The 20,140-nt window shown below is 32.5% G+C and overlaps 1 protein-coding gene across 1 annotated transcript; it reads left to right on the forward strand.

Annotated features, from left to right (window-relative positions):
* Window positions 1-1,000: 1,000 nt before the first annotated feature.
* LOC142232822 (uncharacterized) lies at window positions 1,001-11,106 on the forward strand. Its single transcript, XM_075303513.1, has 2 exons — window positions 1,001-1,160; window positions 10,239-11,106. Exon 2 carries the CDS (start codon window positions 10,244-10,246, stop codon window positions 11,048-11,050), a length of 807 nt encoding a protein of 268 aa, XP_075159628.1. The 5' UTR covers window positions 1,001-1,160; window positions 10,239-10,243; the 3' UTR covers window positions 11,051-11,106.
* Window positions 11,107-20,140: the final 9,034 nt, after the last annotated feature.

The following is a 20,140-nucleotide window of genomic DNA, read 5'->3' on the forward strand; positions in this document are numbered from 1 at the left end:
GACCTTCAATTAATTTTTTAATTGATACTATCATTTCTGTGATTGAATACATTTCAATTAAAAATTAATTGGATCAATTAATTTCGTGATTGAATCAGAAAAAGTTTTTTTTGATGTCGATTTCAAAATTTAATTGTTTTTTAACTGAGATTATTAAAAAGTTAATTGGAAATTGTATTAACGTTTAAATAAATAATTATCTTAATTATTAAAAATTAAAAAGCGGAATGATTTTTGCAATCGACATCAATAAATTTTTTGACTGAATCAACTAAAAAATTAATTGATTTTTGCAATCAACATCAATTATAATTTTATTGGAATCAATTAAAAAATTAATTGATTTTTGCAATCAACATCAATTACAATTTTAATTGAATCAATTAAAAAATTAATTGATTTTTCCAATCAACATCAATTATCGTACATCATTTAAAAATTTAATCAAATATCTTTGTATGCCCAATTAAAACTGTGATTAATACTATAATTTTCGTGATTGAATCAATTAAAAAATGAATTTATTTTTGCAATAAACATCAATTAAATATTTAATTGAATCAATTGAAATTTTCAAATCAATCCAATTTTTAATCAAATATTTTTGTATGCCCAATGAAAACTGTGATTGATATATAATTTTCGTGATTGAAGATATTTCAATTAAAAAAAATTAATGGGATCAACAATTTCGTGATTGAATCAGAAACAAATTTTTTTGTGTGCTTATACAGTATAACCTCAGTCAATACCCAATATAGAATATTATCCATGATAATGTGTACACATGGTCATTTAAATGAATTAACTTCACTGTCATTAAACAAATTGTAATGGCATTGGAACAAAGACATTTCTTTTTTGTCAATGCAAGGTTCTCTTGTATCACAAAGGTAAAAAGTATATTTTTTCTTAGAATAGTACTGTTGCCAGCATACTTTAGTACCATTTCAACGATCTCTGTTCTGAAATCGAGAATTTTCGTACTTCTGGCACCACAGACAATATGAGTTGAGCTAATTCGATCTGGTGACGATTCACTTAGTGCGATTTAAACTGAACGGCAGTAGAACGACATCGAGAGACAAAGCCATCGATTGTAGTGTTTGAATAATAGTGCGCACTTTTGTGGAATTAACGCAATTGAAATTACTTGAAAGGTACGTATTTGCATACCAAGAAATTCATTAATTTGTTTTAGTTGTGTTGCATATGCTAATAATAATAGCTTGGCTGTTAGTTTATATTGCTTATCAAGAGAGACTTCTCAAACGTACGTATGAAGAACAATTCAATATGGTTGTGGTTGTTTTTAATATATGCAGTCATTCATATGTATGTGTGTATTAGGGTTGCCATTTTTACCGATTTATCGGCATTTTGACGATTTTTTACTCCCAAAATGGACAATTCCGATTTTAAAGATATTAACTCCGTTCATTAGACACATCGTTTAAGGAGTTAAAGTTTTTACATTTTGAAGAAATTTTTGAAAATATTAAAATAAATTTGAAACATTTTTTGGAAAAAAATTCAGAAACAAAAAATGGAGTACTTCGGCTTTTCGAGTTTTGTCGAAATTCGTATAATAAATCATGATTTTTCCACACTCCACAGCAAACGTATGGTGATTTCGTTTGGGAAAAAAAGTGATGCATACAAATGGTACAACATTTTTATTGTGTTACCACAGTGTTGCCGAAACCCCTTGCAATGACAACATCGTTTGCGTGTGAAAACGAACAAAAAAGGTGCACCACTGTTATAAAATCAAAACAAATATTTCGATTATTATTAACAAATAAAGGGTGATACGGTCAAAATTTGGTCAAGGGAAAACGCGGGTAAATCGGTGAAATCGTTTATTCAAAAAATCAAATTAAATTTCTTTTTCAAGTTCAATTAGTATAAAATTCAGGAAAAATATTCAGTTAGGCTTTCGCTTTTCCAAATCCGAATTGCCGGGCCTCACGCTTGACGTCTGCCATCAGATTTTGTACAGCCATCTTGTCCACCTTCTTCGCCGCAGAAAGCCAGTTTGCCTTGAACTGCTGCTCGTCCTTAGCAGTTTTTTGGTCTTCTTTAGGTTCCGCTTGACAATAGCCCAGTATTTCTCAATTGGGCGGAGCTCTGGCGTGTTGGGAGGGTTCTTGTCCTTGGGAACCACCTGCACGTTGTTGGCGGCGTACCACTCCATGGCCTTTTTACCGTAATGGCAAGATGCCAAATCCGGCCAAAACAGTACGGAACAACCGTGTTTCTTCAGGAAAGGCAACAGACGTGTATTCAAACACTCTTTCACGTAAAATTCTTGATTGACAGTCCCGGAAGCTATGAAAATGCTGCTTTTCAAGCCACAGGTACGGATGGCTTGCCAAACCAGATATTTCTTTGCGAACTTTGACAGTTTTATGTGCTTGAAAATATCTGCTACCTTTCCCCTTCCTTTTGCCGTATAAAACTCCTGTCCCGGAAGCTGCTTGTAGTCGGCTTTGACGTAGGTTTCGTCGTCCATTACCACGCAGTCAAACTTCGTCAGCATCGTCGTGTACAGCCTCCGGGATCGCGCTATCGTATTTTGTTTATCATCGCGATTTGGAGTCACTACCTTCTTGTAAGTCGATAGTCCGGCTCGTTTTTTGGCTCGATGCACGGTTGTAGACGATACACGCGCTTATTTGCGGCATCTCGGAGAGAGATGCGGCTTCCGGTTCCGTCTCAGCGGCTTCCGGTTTTCGATTTCCCCCCGATCCAGACTTCCTGGCTGTCGACAAACGTTCCCCAAACACTTTAATTACATTTGTAACGGTTGATTTGGCAACTTTTAGCGATTTTGCCAGCTTTTCGTGTGAGTAGCTCGGATTTTCGCGATGCGCGAGCAAAATTTTGATACGCTGCTCTTCTTGCTTGGACGGCATTTTGACAACTGAAGAGTGAATTCCAAAATCAAAATAGGAGCAACATTCTACACACACACACCTTCAAAATGAGGGTTTTTAAATGCAAAATTGAAAGAAATACGTCAAGTTTATATTGACCAAATTTTGACCGTATCACCCTTTATTATTGGAATCTCGACTAACACGCAAATTTTTCTTGAATTAAGGGACATTATTAAAACTTTTGATTTTATATATTTTTTAATGATCGGAGTACAAATTAATTACATCTTCAACAAAGTTTTTAACTCGCCGTTGGTCATTTCGTCCATGCAATGATGTTGTAACTTCTACATCGTCGTCAGAAGAACTACTTTCTAATAGCGCATCTACAATGGTGTTGGCCAAAAAACGCATTTGCTTTTTGCATTTTGCTATTATATTAAAATATTTAATAGTGAATTTTGTTGTCGCAGCACTAAACAATTGATATGCTTGTTCTTGGTAAATTAATCAGCTGTGTTGAAGAAATTGAAAAGCAACCACAATACACGCGTCACGCACTTTCTTTTGTATTTGCAACAACGCTATTATTTAGGTCGAACAATAGAAGCGTCTTCAACATCTGACTGAAAGTGTAACCGTCAGATACGGTGTAAAATGGGTTACACTTTTGCTCTTGCGATGGGTAACACCCCGTCAATCGAACGTGCACATTTTGGTTCATGGAATTATTATGTTTAGAGAAAGTTTTCTTTACTCTAATAATTTTTTGTGTACGTTAGTTAAATTAACTAAACCTGAGGAAAAAAATATACTCCAATGAAGCATAAAGATGAACTAAATTCGTGTCTTCCACAAAAAAGTTCAGAATTTCTTTAAATTTGTAAATTTTACCAAAAATGCGTCCATCATGAACTTCGTATGTCACTAAAGACATTCTTGCAATTTTGAACTCCAAGTTTTTCTTTCAAACTTTTCTTTAACAAGTGAAAAAACTTAGTTATGTCTAATAAATTTTCTTGAATTTGTCGAAAAATATGTACTTATTTTTATGACATCGGCGTGGTGCCAACGTTTGTAATACTATTTAGTTAAAATTTTCTACAAACATTCAAAATTTTCTAAAATTAACCGAAAGTTTTCTTCCTGGTGGGTTCACTGTTTTTTCAGTGTATCGGAAACACCATAAAATCACCTGTTTTTGAAAATATTTAATTTTTAAATAAAACTGTTACTCAATTAATAACAATGTTTTAAAAAAATTGATTTTTTAAACAAAGGTTAAAAGTTAAACAAAAATTCTTGTAATTTTTGTTTAACTAGAAAATGATTTTCATTTTAATGTTATTTGCATACAAAACTGATTTCTTTGTATTTTATTTTATTGAAATGCATAGTTGTGTACAATAATTTTCTGTTTTGTATGTAAAATAAATACTTTTGTTTTGTGTTTTCCCAAAAAATATTTTTAATTTTAATATTATTTATATTACCGATTTGTAAAATGCAAGTGCCGATTATGAGGATTTTTATCGAAAAAAAGTGAAGATTTTTCTTGAAATTTTATTGGCAGCCCTGGTGTGTATATATGTTATGTTGTTGATTTCGCTGAGGCATGTAAATGTATTCACTTGGTAGCAAAGTGGGGAATTACCGGAATTTGAAAAGCTATATTCATAGCGTAATGTAAACAAATGATATACGGGTAGGGTTGCCAAAGTTCGTTTTTACAAGATGTGCGAAATGTTATCAAATAAGCAATTTTTTGTAGCAGTAAAGGCCGACACACAATGAACACGCCGCTTAATTCTTTGTTTTGAAAAAAGTTCAAGCACACGTAATTATATGAGCCTGCATGCACACAATAAATGCAAGCTTGGAGCCGAAGCGTCAAAAAAAGTTTAAAATATTTTATCTTTTTTGGCATTGGTACACTGAAAAAACAGTGAACCCACCAGGAAGAAAAATTTCGGTTAATTTTAGAAAATTTTGAATATTTTTAGAAAATTTTAACTAAACAGTATAACAAACACTGGCATCACGCCGATGTCATAAAAATAAGTACATATTTTTCGACAAATTCAAGAAAATTTATTAGACATAATGAAGTTTTTTCACTTGTTAAAGAAAATTTTGTAGTTTGAAGGAAAAAATTGGAGTTCAAAATTGCAAGAATGTCTTTAGTGACATACGAAGTTCATGATGAACACATTTGTAGTAAAATTTACAAATTTAAAGAAATATTGAACTACTTTGTGGAAGACACGAATTTAGTTAATCTTTATCCTTCATTTGTGTACATTTTTTTCCTCGGGTTTAGTTAATTTAACTAACGTACACAAAAACTTATTAGAGTAGAGGAAACTTTCTCCTAACATAATAACTCCATGAACTAAACGAATGTTTAATTGGCTTTAGTGAAATAGAGAGTTCACTTTTTTTTGAGTGTAGGCTGTGTTTTTTGACGTTAAAAACATTTGTTGCTTCCAGATTTGCAATTCATAGAAACATGTTTATGAAGTGAGCGTTGCGCTTTTCTATGTGTGTTGGAAAAAATAAAGCCGCTTTAAAGCAAAGAAAAAAGCTAAACCATACCTTGTTTTCGGCTTTGGAGTTGTCATTAAAAAAATTAAATTAAAAAACACATCTACATATTTTTGTAACAAATTCGTTCAGAAATTTTACGATATAGGTTAGCATTGACATTAGCGTAGGTAGACAATCGTAGGGGGGGGGCTATAGCCCCCCTAGCTAAAAATTTATAGACTGAACTTATAGGTTCAATTAATGTTTTATTTCATAAAATTGAATAAAAAATATTAGACATCAAAATAACTCGACAATTAATTTATAATAAAGCAACTAAAAGTAGTTCCACACTTTTCCCAGCAAAAAAATTGTGAGTTGTTCTAGAGGCTTTAAAAGTACTTCCAAAAATGTCCTCAATTATTTTAACTACACAAGAAGTTTTTTTATTTCATTTTTTTCATATTTTAATGTGTAATTTTTTGTTTTCTATTTTTTCAAATAGTTTAAAAAAAGCGTAAGAATAAATAAATTGGTACAAATTATTTAAATTTTGCCACAAAACTGCTAAATCCATTATAGAAATATCGATAATTTTGGAAATTATTCGAAGAAAGCGTCATAATGCATTAAAAATCATAAAAACAATATAAAAATTATTTATTTGGGAAAATATCACAAAATTTTTGAATTCACATTCAAAACACTGAATTCAGATCTCACCTTAAGAAGTGATGCAAATTTATTGCAACGGCTGTTGAAACGGTGGACATTTGTCCTATGACAAGCTCATATTACATTCATTGCTTCTCCGCCAATTTTGCACCACTTCTAGACCCAAAAAAAAAAAACATTTTCACTACTTTTTGGCAACGCTTTTTCGCAGCATTATTAAAATATTAATTTATGAAAGAATAGTTTCAATATCAATTACTATTTTTTTAATTAAATTGACTAAACTAAATCAATCATAAGTTCAACCACAGCTTTATTTCATAAATATTTGACTTCAAACATTGCCATCGGCAACTGCTACCACAACCCAAGTAATTTGATTGTTCATGAAAGTCTTTAGCGGAACTTTGTGCGATTGTATATACTTGTTTAATTTTAAAAAAAAAATTAAAAAAACTATTGACATTTATTGAAAAATGGAAAATCATAAATAGAGTTTCAAATTCTGGGGGGGCTAAAATTTTTCTGGGGGCGGTCTAAGCCCCCTCCCCAGAGGCCTTCCTACGCTTATGATTAAAGAAAATTCTGTGCTTCGTAAATAAATATTTAAATAAAATTACTAGGTTCATGTGTAAGCTCAAACAATAACAAATGTCGGTACTCTCAAGAAAAGTGAACCCTCTATTCACCAAAACCAATTTAACTTTATTTGAGTTCATTTTTTTAGGATTTTTATGTTTGGAGAAAGTTTCCTTTACTTTAATATTTTATTCGCACATTAGTTGAATGAACTAAAAAACCGAAAAAAATTTGTGATATCGGCGTGATGTTTGTAATATTGTTTAACTCAAATTTTCTAAAAATAATCGAAATTTTCTAACATTACAAAAACAAAAAATCTTTCTGGTGGGTTTACTGTTTTTTCAGTGTAGGTGTTGATTCCATAAAACATATTAATATTTTAATGAATCTGCTTCTTTGGTTCGAAGTCAATACCAAAATCCTTATGGAAAGCTCAAAATTTTTGGATCAGAGAATGAAGCCGCCGAGTCGCGCCGCCGATTTCAGTCGCCGCCGACCATTTTTTGCCAGTCGACGCCGCCGCCGAATATGTCGACTCAACTCGACTCAAGTTTAGCCGCCAATTAATCAAAAATGTCGATTTAAATCAGAAAAATTTATATATAATTGTCGTATTTTTTTCCAAAATTTTGAACACAACCAATCATATTTAAGCTGCTATAATAATTTTAGCAAAAATTTAGCTCAGAAAATTTGAACGAAAAGTAAATTTGTTTGTAAAATAGATTGTACAACTAATCTCATTAACATTCGATTAACTTCAAATTGATTTTATAATGGATAATTGTCCGCCGCCGAGTGAACACATTTATATCGGCGCAGCCGTCAAGCCGCCGCCGCCGGAGGCAAAAATTTAGTGTCCGCCGCCGTCGACAAAAATGGGTCGGCTTCATTCTCTGTTTTGGATCCAAGTTATTCGTTTTCGTCTTACTTTATTAACTTATCCCAATAAACACAAACGTTTGAAAAATGCTAAATTTCAACAATTTTTCAAACATTTTTTCAAAGGATTAGGGTAATATTCAAGTTGAGAAATTGTTGAGAAAATCGCGTTCGCAACAAAAAACAGACATTACCCTCAACAGTAAAATTCGATACAATAGCAATAATTTCTCAAGTGTTATCTTCAAATTGAAATGCAAAATGAAATTTCTCAAACAATTTTCGATGCGAGTCAAATTAAAAATTAACATTGTTGCAAATAATTTTCAACCAAAATTTGTATAAATGATATCGCCACTTCTAATTGAAAGTCAAAGCCAAACTTCTATGATTTATTTATTCATTTTCGTCCAAATAAAATAAAATATATAAAATATATAAATATATAATATAATATATTATTATATAATAATATATAATAATTTAACACTACACAATACACTACAATACTAATTGATAAATAATAATCTTATTAAACATATCAACAAATAAGAACAAATAAGAACAAAACTTTAAATATCTTAAACATTATTTGTAAACACTTTTGCATAGATAATTCGATTTCCTTCCTGTTTTTGTCATAAAACTGCATTGAAATTAATTAATATGCGGGCAATTTGAAATTAGGATTGTGATGGACCGCGTGTTAGCATAGACTTCCAGCAGAAGGAATTCACATAATATCCATTTTAAGCTGATAATAGGATGCAAATTAAACTGACGATGTGATGCACATTTTCATCCAGAAGTTAATGATATGGAATAATATGAAGATTTTAACAATTTTAATTTGTTGCACTTTTAAATCTTTCTGGAAACTTTTTCTGATAAGCCATTCATTTTTCATCAGCCAGCTTCATAATGTTTGCAAGAATGTAGCATCCAAAGATTTTAGTTTTCTGCAAAAATATTTAAATTTAGTGACTTCACTAAAATGTTGATTTAATTTTTCATATTGACTTACCAATTATTATAAACTATTTGAAACAGTTCCAGTTACACGCAAAAAAAAAACGTTTGGAAAACGTGTACCGAAAACGTTTTTCTTTTGTTAGAGTTTTTTGAATTGCTTCGAAAATTTTAAACTTTTATCACCAACAAAATTCGTTTGTTACAAAATTTTTATTTTTTCAATAAAAAAAGTTATTTTTGAAATAACAACACAGTCCATTTCGTTTATATCAAACACTGTTCTTTTCTGACTTTAGGTCTTTAATAAGACACATTTTACAGTTCAAAATTTAATATAGTACAATGTAATGTTGAACATTTTTTCGGAATCTTCCGAATATATCTGGAATATATGTAAAAAAAAAAACGAAAGCAAAAAAAAAAAAACTTTGGGCGAAGCAGGGATCGAACCCATGACCCTTGGCATGAGAGTCGGACGTAGCTACCACTGCTCCACGGTGCCAAACTAAATGTTTGTTTCTGTTAAATAAACTTTGTTTATTCGGTTCGTGGGCGCCGCAAGCTATGCTATATAAATATAACTTATATGGATACTTATCTATTGATGACCATAACAGGTACATAGCTCAGTGGTTAGTGTGTTGGCTTACAATGTGCATGGTCCGCGGTTCGATTCTCCGTCCAGGCGAAAGGTAAAAAAATTTTAAAAATTTATAAAATCGTATAATTTCTTCTACATTGTTGGTATTACAGGAAAAGGTGTTAAGAACTAAAAATTCTCGTGGATGTGAGAAATATGTGAGGGACAATGCAATTAGCAAGAAAATAATGTTTTTTTTTTGAGCTAGTCTTTATGAAATTGTTTTTACATCCTGGAAAAGAATAAACGTTTATCACAAAAAGTATATACTTTTCTTCCAAAGACACTTCCTTACAGCGAAAAGTAAATGAGAAACGAACTTTGTTTGTCTAAAATTTCGTTTGGGAGGAAAGAATTATTTTTTTGCGTGTATTTGTCCAACATTTTTTCATCGGTCAGCTTTTTAATGTTTTCAAGAACGTAGAATCCACAATGTTAGTTTTCGGCAAAGAGATATACATTTAGTGACTTCCTTAAAATTTTATTTCATTTTTTATTTTCTCTTACCTATTATTATAAACTATTTGGAGCAAATTCAGTAATTTGTCTAAAATTTTCAATTTATTTTTTATTTCTTCCACTTGACCACGAACTTCGTTGCACAAAGAAGTATTAAAAACCAAATGGTTTTTGCGTTGCATTTTTAGGGTAGTGTTTTGTCAAAGTTTTCTCATATTATCTTCAACGCCTTTTCATTGATTTCGTCAAAATTTTGGCAAATTGAATGTAATTCGCAACCAATTTGAAGATGTATTGAAGATGAGCTGTTTCAAGTCAAGTTGAATTTATATTGAAAATTACATTTACCCTCAAACTGAAAAGTTGTTGCATTTGAAAAACGCTCATCCTGTGTTTATTGGGATTAATCTCAAACACTCGACTTCAAGTACAAATAATGCAGCGTTTTAAGTAAAAATCGTCTTTAAAATGAAGTCTAGAAAGACATCTTCTATGTTATTTCTGCAAGGCTTTGGGTTTATAAATAAGTTATAAAAAATGATCGAATTTAGAAAAAAATTGTGTTCGTATTAATTATTATTATTATATATTTAATATATTTATTTCTCTTAATATTCCAGCAAACATGGATAATATATCCGTAACAAGGTTCATAAAGACATGTCCTGAATATCGACAGTTGTATAAAAATATGACATGGAATAAAGAACACGTTAGCAACTCCTATAACTACGACGATTCCATCCATGAAAATGATTTATATCGCTATTATGGTATATTCATGGGGCTTTTCATACGCAAATGTCTATGTCGACGTTTTAATATTGTATGTGAAGATGAGCGTGTTAGTGATCTATTGGAGTCAGACGATCCAATAGAAAATTACTATGTTAGACGAGATCTACCCACAGCTTATGCAGTCTATACTGAACATAACTATCGACCCATTGATATCATAGATGAGATCAAAAATGTTGCCCTGGGTCATTCCTTAAATAACTACGATGATGATGATATATCCAATATTTATGATATGGATGTAAATTTTTCAAATTTAAGAGACATTGTGAAATTTCTAAATCGATTGCCTTATGGATCATTTCAATACAAGCCATCTCTGGAACTCGATCTTGGTGATTTTACCATGGAGGGTCAGGTCGATTTTATTTTTGACGATTATGTATTCTGTCAGGTAGCCACATCCATGTATAAAAATGCCTACAAGAGAAAATATGCCCAAGTCCTAATCTATGTTCTATGTGACTATGGCGAGAACTATTACGAAGATGAAGAGGAGCAAGAGTATACTATCATGATATACAATCCATTATTGGGCATGACTTATTCAACAGAAGTCCTAATAACTCCAGAGTACTATGAGGAAATGGTTGAAGATATAACGAATGATGTGTATGAATTATATGACGAATAATCAAGTAAAATTTCATTTCATTTCAATTAATAAAAATTTCTTTTTTCAACTCTTAACTTTTTAAATAAAGTCCTTTTGGTGGTTAAATATCAGCAGGTTATGCGTGTATGGTATATATTGGGGTGAAACGCGTGATTTTGTATAATAAGCCTGGGGTGCACCCAATAAAACATTTATTGTGGTATATGATTATACAATCGCCTTATGCCGCATTATAAAGCTAATGACACATTCACATCTAAAACACTGGATTCGGACCTCACCTTAAGAAATGTTGCAAAACGGCTATTGAAAATGGTGAACAAAAATAAAATTGTTACTATTTTTATGGCGAAGATTTATTGGAAACCTAACTAGAGTTTTTTTTTTTTGATTAAATAACCTCTCTGGACAAAATGAAAATTATTTAATATTTTACTACATTATTTACATATATCGCACAATATCGTTTATCATTGCCGCACGCAGAGAAGGAATATGATCACCTCAAACATGTTTCAAAAGCAAAATGTTATTTTTGTATGGTGTCCAGGTAACATGTTTATCACTAAAATGTTATTCTCTCGTTAATTATAACCTGCTTGCCGAAATCAGATACATGATTTCCGAGAAAATAACATGGTTGCAAAAACCATGTTACATGGTCACCACTCAAAAATAACATTTTGCTCTTAAAACATGTTTGAGGTGATCATATTCCTTCTCTGGGTGCGCTTTATATGTGCACGCTCACAAAAAATCGCTTCTGTAACATATACTCCCAAACATATTTTGCTTCAAGCATATATATTTTTGGGTATTGCCCAAACATTTATATGTTTGATCTCTTCCAATATATAATATGTTTGAAAGCACATTGGTCTAAACAATATATGTTTGGGTAGTCTAAGTTCCAAACATTTTGTATTTTTGCATCCAAATTCAATAATGTTGTCTTCCAAAAAACAATATGTTATTATGTGAACATATAATATGTTTGGAAGCATTTTGCACCCAAAAATATTATATGCTTAAAAAAAATTCTCCCAAACAATATTGTGCTCAAAATTTTATTTATTTATTTATATATTTACAATCATTATGAATTATGAAAATAAACAGGTAATATAGGTGATAACAACATAGGTTTTCGACCTGAATGCTCAAAATTTTCTGCCCAATTGTATATTCACCCACATCTTTCTCACTTCCACGAGATTTTTTAGTTCTTAGCACCTTTTTCTGTAATACAAACATTGTAGAAGAAATTATTAAATTGTATGATTTTTTTTTATTTTAATTTTACCTTTTGCCGGACGGGGATTCGAACAGAGGACCACACAGTTTGTAAGGATCAAAGAAGTAGCTGATCAATTGCCCAAGGAAAAATAAAATGTTAATTTTGTAATAACAAGCAACAACCACCAACTTAATTCAATATCGCTCCCTGTTAAATAGCGCTCCAAGCTACTATAGGCTATTTCTAAATTAATATATGTTTGCATCCAAGCATATTATATTTACAAACATTTTATGTCCCAAACATAATATGTTCTAACATATTAACATATATGTCCCAAACATGTTATGCTAGTTTATGAACATTATATGCTTGCACTCAAAAATATTGTGTTTAAAAATTTGTGTTCCAAACATATAATGTTTATAGCCAAACATATGAAAAACAGTCTTTTTCAACCGTGTGGTTACCTTATATAACAGGTTGGCTGATAAGTCCCCGGTCTGACACATAGATGGCGTCGCTACCCAATAAACACAAACGTTTGAAAAATGCTAAATTTCAACAATTTTTCAAAGGATTACGGTAATATTCAAGTTGAGAAATTGTTGAGAAAATCGCGTTCTCAACAAAAAAACAGACATTACCCTCAACAGTGAAATTCAACACATTAACAATAATATCTCAAGTGTTATCCTCAAATTGAAATGCATCGCTACTCAATAATTTGTCAAACAATTTTCGATGCGAGTCAAATTCAAAATTAACATCGTTGCAAATACTTTTCAACCGAAATTTGTATGAATGATATCCACACTTCAAATTGAAAGTCAAAGCCAAAATTCTATGAATTTTGTATAATTTATTCATTTTCACCAAAATAAAATATATAATAATACACTACACTACATAATACACTACAATACCAATTGATAAATAATAATCTTATTAGACATATCAAGAAATAAAAAAACAAACAACAAAACTTTAAACATCTCAAACATTATTAGTAAACACTTTTGCATTGATAATTCGATTTCCTTCCTTTTGGTGTCATAAAACAGCATTAAAATTTATTAACCTGCGGGCAATTTGAAATTAGGAACGTACCGCGGTCGTTAGAATTGATTTCCAGTAGAAGGAATTCACAAAATATCAATTGTAAACTGATAATAGCGTATGAATTAAACTGCCGATGTGATGCACATTTTCATCCAGAAGTTGTTGATTTCAACAATTTGTTGTTTTTAACAATTTTAATTGGTTGCATTTGTAATGTTTCTGGAAACTTTTACTTGTCGAAAAGCCACTCATTTTTCATTGGTCAGCTTCTTAATGTTTGCAAGAATGTAGCATCCAAAGATTTTAGTTTTCTGCAAAGAGATTTAAATTTAGTGACTTCTCTAAAGTGTTGATTTAATTTTTCATATTGACGTACCAATTATTATAAACTATTTGAAGCAGTTCCAGTTAATTGTCCACCATTTTTTCATCGGTCAGCTTTTTAATGTTTTCAAGAACATAGAATCTATAATTTTAGTTTTCTGCAAAGAGATATACATTTAGTGACTTCCTTAAAATTTTATTTCATTTTTTATTTTCACTTACCTATTTTTATAAACTATTTGGTTATTTGTCTAAAATTTGCCTTTTTTTATTTCTTGCAATTGACCACGAACTTCGTTGCACAAATAAGTATTGAAAAGCACATGGTTTTTTCGTTGCATTTTAGGGTAGTGTTTTGTCAAAGTTTTGTCATATTATCTTCAACACCTTTTCAAAGATTTCGTCAACATTTTGGCAAATTGGAAGTAATTCGCACTCAATTTGAAGATGTATTGAAGATGAGCTATTTCAAGTCAAGTTGAATTTATGTTGAAAATTATATTAACCATCAAACTGAAAAGTTGTTGCATTTGAAAAACGCTCATCCTGTGTTTATTGGGTAGTATTAAATGCATATTATTTTTATATAGTACCAACCTTCAAATGATTCGTGTCAAAATTTGACGTCTGTAAGTCAATTAGTTTGTGAGATAGAGCGTCTTTTGTGAAGCAACTTTTGTTATTGTGAAAAAAATGGAAAAAAAGGAATTTCGTGTTTTGATAAAATACTGTTTTATGAAGGGAAAAAATACGGTGGAAGCAAAAACTTGGCTTCATAATGAGTTTCCGGACTCTGCCCCAGGGAAATCAACAATAATTGATTGGTATGCAAAATTCAAGCGTGGTGAAATGAGCACTTAGGACGGTGAACGCCCGAAAGAGGTGGTTACCGACGAAAACATCAAAAAAATCCACAAAATGATTTTGAATGACCGTAAAATGAATTTGATCGAAATAGCACACCCTCAAAAAAAATCGCTTCTTTAACATATGTTCCAAACATATTTTGCAGGAAGCACATATATTATTGGATACTGCCGAAATATTAATATGTTTGTTTTTTGTGAACATATTATATGTTTGGAAGCATTTTGAGCCCAAAAATATTATATGCTTGGAAGAATTTTCCCCAAAGAAGATTGTGATCATTCCCTCACATAATTTTCACTTCCACGAAATTTTTAGTTCTTGGCACCTTTTTCTGTAATACAAATAATGTTGAAGAAATTATTCAATTTTATAATTTTTTTTTAATTTTACCTTTCGCCTGGGCGGAGAATCGAACCGAGGCCCATACAGTTTGTAAGCCAACACACTATCCACTGGGCTACGTAGTAGTTATAGTCACCAGTAGACAATTATCGTTACAAGTTACATTTATATAGCATACTTTGCAGCGCCCACGAGCCCATGCAAACATAACATTATTTAAAAGAAACATACATTTGTTGGCCACGTGGAGCAGTGGTTAGCATGTCTGCCTTGCATGCAAAGGGTCGTGGGTTCAATTCCTGCTCCGACCGAACCAATTTTTTTTGCAATTTAGACATTTATACTATATTAAATTTTTATAATGAAACTTCGAAATGTGGGTTATTAAAAATTTACAGTCCCCACATACATAAAATTCTCCTCTCAAGACGAAAACACATGCTGTTTTTTTTTCAAATCTCTATGCTCTTGGTTCCGAATGTCTATTCTCTTTACTCCGAATACTCATTCTAATATTCAAATTAAATAATATTTAGACTTAAGCATATAAAATATTTGGCCTTATCATAAAGCAGTTTTCCGAAACAACATACAACCGTTTCACAGAAATTGTAAACATATATATGTTTGCTCGAAATTTGTAAATTTATATATGTTTACATTCACACATATTATTTTTATGAAACATTCATACCCCAAACATAATATATTTTAACATATTAACATATGTGTCCCAAACATTTAGTGTTAGTTTAGGAACATTACATGTTGGCACTTAAATATATTGTGTTTAAAAATTGTGCCCGAAACACATTTTTTTTATATCGGAACATATGAAAAACATATTTTTCTAACAGTGCAGAGGCCTTAAAGATATCAAAGGAACGTGTTGGTCATATCATTCATCAATATTTGGATATGCGGAAGCTCTGTGCAAAATGGGTGCCGCGCGAGCTCACATTTGACCAAAAACAACAACGTGTTGATGATTCGGAGCGGTGTTTGCAGCTGTTAACTCGTAATACACCCGAGTTTTTCCGTCGATATGTGACAATGGATTAAACATGGTTCCATCACTACACTCCTGAATCCAATCGACAGTCGGCTGAGTGGACAGCGACCGTTGAACCGCCTCCGAATATGGTATCAAAAATTTAGATATAACAAGTAAGGAAAATCTAAAGTCGTGCGGGGCCGACTATATTATACCCTGCACCACTTTGTAGATCTAAATTTTCGATACCATATCACATCCGTCAAATGTGTTGGGGGCTATATATAAAGGTTTGTCACAAATACATACATTTAAATATCACTCGATCTGGACAGAATTTCATAGACTTCTACAAAATCTATATACTCAAAATTTATGTCGCTAATGCACTAGGGTGGAACACAATGTTAGTAAAAAACATTTAAATCTGAAGCAATTTTAAGGAAACTTCGCAAAAGTTTATTTATGATTTATCGCTCGATATATATGTATTAGAAGTTTAGGAAAATTAGAGTCATTTTTACAACTTTTCGTCTAAGCAGTGGCGATTTTACAAGGAAAATGTTGGTATATTGACCATTTTTGTCGAAATCAGAAAAACATATATATGGGAGCTATATCTAAATCTGAACCGATTTCAAGCAAATTTGGCACGCATAGCTACAATGCTAATTCTACTCCCTGTGCAAAATTTCAACTAAATCGGAGTTAAAAATTGGCCTCTGTGGTCATATGAGTGTAAATCGGGCGAAAGCTATATATGGGAGCTATATCTAAATCTGAACCGATTTCAACCAAATTTGGCACGCATAGCTACAATTCTAATTCTACTCTCTGTGAAAAAATTCAACTAAATCGGAGCAAAAAATTGGCCTCTGTAGTCATATGAGTGTAAATCGGTCGAAAGCTATATATGGGAGCTATATCTAAATCTGAACCGATTTCAACCAAATTTGGCACGCATAGCTACAATGCTAATTCTACTCCCTGTGCAACATTTCAATTAAATCGGAGTAAAAGATTGGCCACTGCGGTCATATGAGTGTAAATCGGGCGAAAGCTATATATGGGAGCTATATCTAAATCTAGACCGATTTCAACACCAAAATTTGGCACACTTAACTTCACTACTAATTGTACTCCTAGTGCAAAATTTCAAACAAATTTGGCCAAAACTCTGGCTTCTAGGACCATATTAGTCTATATCGGGCGAAAGATATATATGGGAGCTATATCTAAATCTGAATCGATTTTAACCAAATTTGGCACGCATATCTACAATGCTAGATCTACTCCCTGTGCAAAATTTCAACCAAATTGGGCCAAAACTCTGGCTTCTAGGACCATATTAGTCTATATCGGGCGAAAGATATATATGGGAGCTATATCTAAATCTGAATCGATTTTAACCAAATTTGGCACGCATATCTACAATGCTAAATCTACTCCCTGTGCAAAATTTCAACCAAATTGGGCCAAAACTCTGGCTTTTAGGACCATATTAGTCCATATCGGGCGAAAAATATATATGGGCGCTATATCTTAATCTGAACCGATTTCTTCCAAAATCAATAGGGTTCTATTCTGACCCAAATTAGGAACATGTGCCAAATTTGAAGGCGATTGGACTTAAATTGCGACCTAGACGTTGATCACAAAAATGTGTTCACAGACAGACGGACGGACGGACGAACGGACAGACGGACATGGTTATATCGACTCAGGGACCCACCCTGAGCATTATTGCCAAAGACACCATGTGTCTATCTCGTCTCCTTCTGGGTGTTACAAACATATGCACTAACTTATAATACCCTGTTCCACAGTGTGGCGCAGGGTATAAAAAGTGGAGCAGGGTATAATATAGTCGGCCCCGCCCGACTTTATGTTGGACTTTCCTTACTTGTTTTTTTAATAAAAGTACTATGTACAACAATAGATTACTTTTTAAAGCATTTTTCTTCGAAATAGGAAATTTGGTCCGTTGGATAGAATTTTGGTCCTATTTTGGAAAAAATTTGAAATTTGTTGTGGCAAACCACGAAACAACTGTGCTTTATCATCCCTATTGAGATACATATAAAGAATTTTCTTATTGCTGGCACCACTGATCGTAAATGACGTGAGCTTATTCGATTTTAAAAGTTTCTAATCATTTATGGACAACAAATGTTATCGGTATACCTTCCATTCGCTTAGTGCGATTTAAACTGAAAAGTATTACGACTGCGGGATATAAAACTAACAATTGAATTGCAGTGGTTCAATAATTATTTGCAGTTTTGTGGAATTAATTAAAATTACTTCAAATGTAAGTGTTCACTCATATATAGAGAAATTTTATCATATTATTTTGTTTGTATAGTAAACGTATATATAAAAGTAAGCAAATATAAACTATGCTATAGCCATAGTTTGTATCGGAACGAACATATATGCACTCACTCACATAGTACGATGTTTATATAGCTTGAACATGGTAATGGGGGGATTCACCGGTGATGGTGAAATATTTTGAATGAAAATAAGTAGGATAGAAGGGTAGTGTTGCCATAGATAGTTCATAAAAGTTGTGCAAATATGGGTGTAATATTTATAGTAGATGGAAAGCTGTTTAGCAGAGATTGTCTGTTGTAATTTCGTATTTTATTACCATACGTCAAAAATGTCGTAAGTCTTCATAAAATAATTTCTAACAATATAAGAATTTGTATGGTATAGGTTTTTTTTTCGAACAATTCATATTTTAATTTTTATACCCTCCACCATAGGATGGGGGTATATTAACTTTGTCATTCCGTTTGTAACACATCGAAATATTGCTCTAAGACCCCATAAAGTATATATATTCTGGGTCGTGGTGAAATTCTGAGTCGATCTGAGCATGTCCGTCCGTCTGTTGAAATCACGCTAACTTCCGAACGAAACAAGCTATCGACTTGAAACTTGGCACAAGTAGTAGGTCGGATGGTATTGCAAATGGGCCATATCGGTTCACTTTTACGTATAGCCCCCATATAAACGGACCCCCAAATTTGGCTTGCGGGGACTCTAAGAGCAGCAAATTTCATCCGATCCGGCTGAAATTTGGTACATGTTGTTAGTATATGGTCTCTAACAACCGTGCAAAAATTGGTTCATATCGGTCAATAATTATATATAGCCCCCATATAAACCGATCCCCAGATTTGGCTTGCGGAGCCTCAAAGAGAAGAAAATTTCATCCGATCCGGCTGAAATTTGGTACATGATGTTGGTATATGGTCTCTAACAACCATGCAAAAATTGGTCCATATCGGTCCTTAATTATATATAGCCCCCATATAAACCGATCCCCAGACTTGGCTTGTGGAGCCTCTAAGAGAAGCATATTTCATCCGATCCAGCTGAAATTTGGTACATGGTGTTGGTATATGGTCTCTAACAATCATGCAAAAATTTGTCCACATCGGTCCATAATTATATATAGCCCCCATATAAAGGGACCCTCAGATTTGGCTTGTGGAGCCTCTAACAGAAGCATATTTCATCCGATCCGGCTGAAATTTGGTACATGGTGTTGGTATATGGTCTCTAACAACCATGCAAAAATTGGTCCATATCGGTCCATAATTATATATAGCCCCCATATAAACCGATCCCCAGATTTGGCTTGTGGAGCCTCTAAGAGAAGCATATTTGATCCGATCCGGCTGAAATTTGATACATGGTGTTAGTATATGGTCTCTAACAACCGTACAAAAATTGGTCCACATCGGTCCATAATTATATATAGCGCCCATATAAACCGTTCCCCAGATTTGGGTTGCGGAGCCTCAAAGAGAAGCAAATTTCATCCGATCCGCCTGAAATTTGGTACATGATATTGGTATATGGTCTCTAACAACCATGCAAAAATTGGTCGACATCGGTCCATAATTATATATAGCCCCCATATAAACCGATCGCCAGATTTGGCTTGCGGAGCCTCAAAGAGAAGCAAATTTCATGCGATCCGGCTGAAATTTGGTACATGATGTTGGTATATGGGCTCTAACAACCATGCAAAAATTGGTCCATATCGGTCCTTAATTATATATAGCCCCCATATAAACCGATCCCCAGATTTGGCTTGTGGAGCCTCTAAGTGAAGCATATTTCATCCGATCCGGCTGAAATTTGGTACATGGTGTTGGTATATGGTCTCTAACAATCATGCAAAAATTGGTCCACATCGGTCCATAATTATATATAGCCCCCATACAAACCGATCTCCAGATTTGGCTTGCGAAGCCTCAAA

Source organism: Haematobia irritans, chromosome 4 (assembly GCF_050003625.1).
Source record: "Haematobia irritans isolate KBUSLIRL chromosome 4, ASM5000362v1, whole genome shotgun sequence".
In the NCBI taxonomy this organism is placed as follows: domain Eukaryota; kingdom Metazoa; phylum Arthropoda; class Insecta; order Diptera; family Muscidae; genus Haematobia; species Haematobia irritans.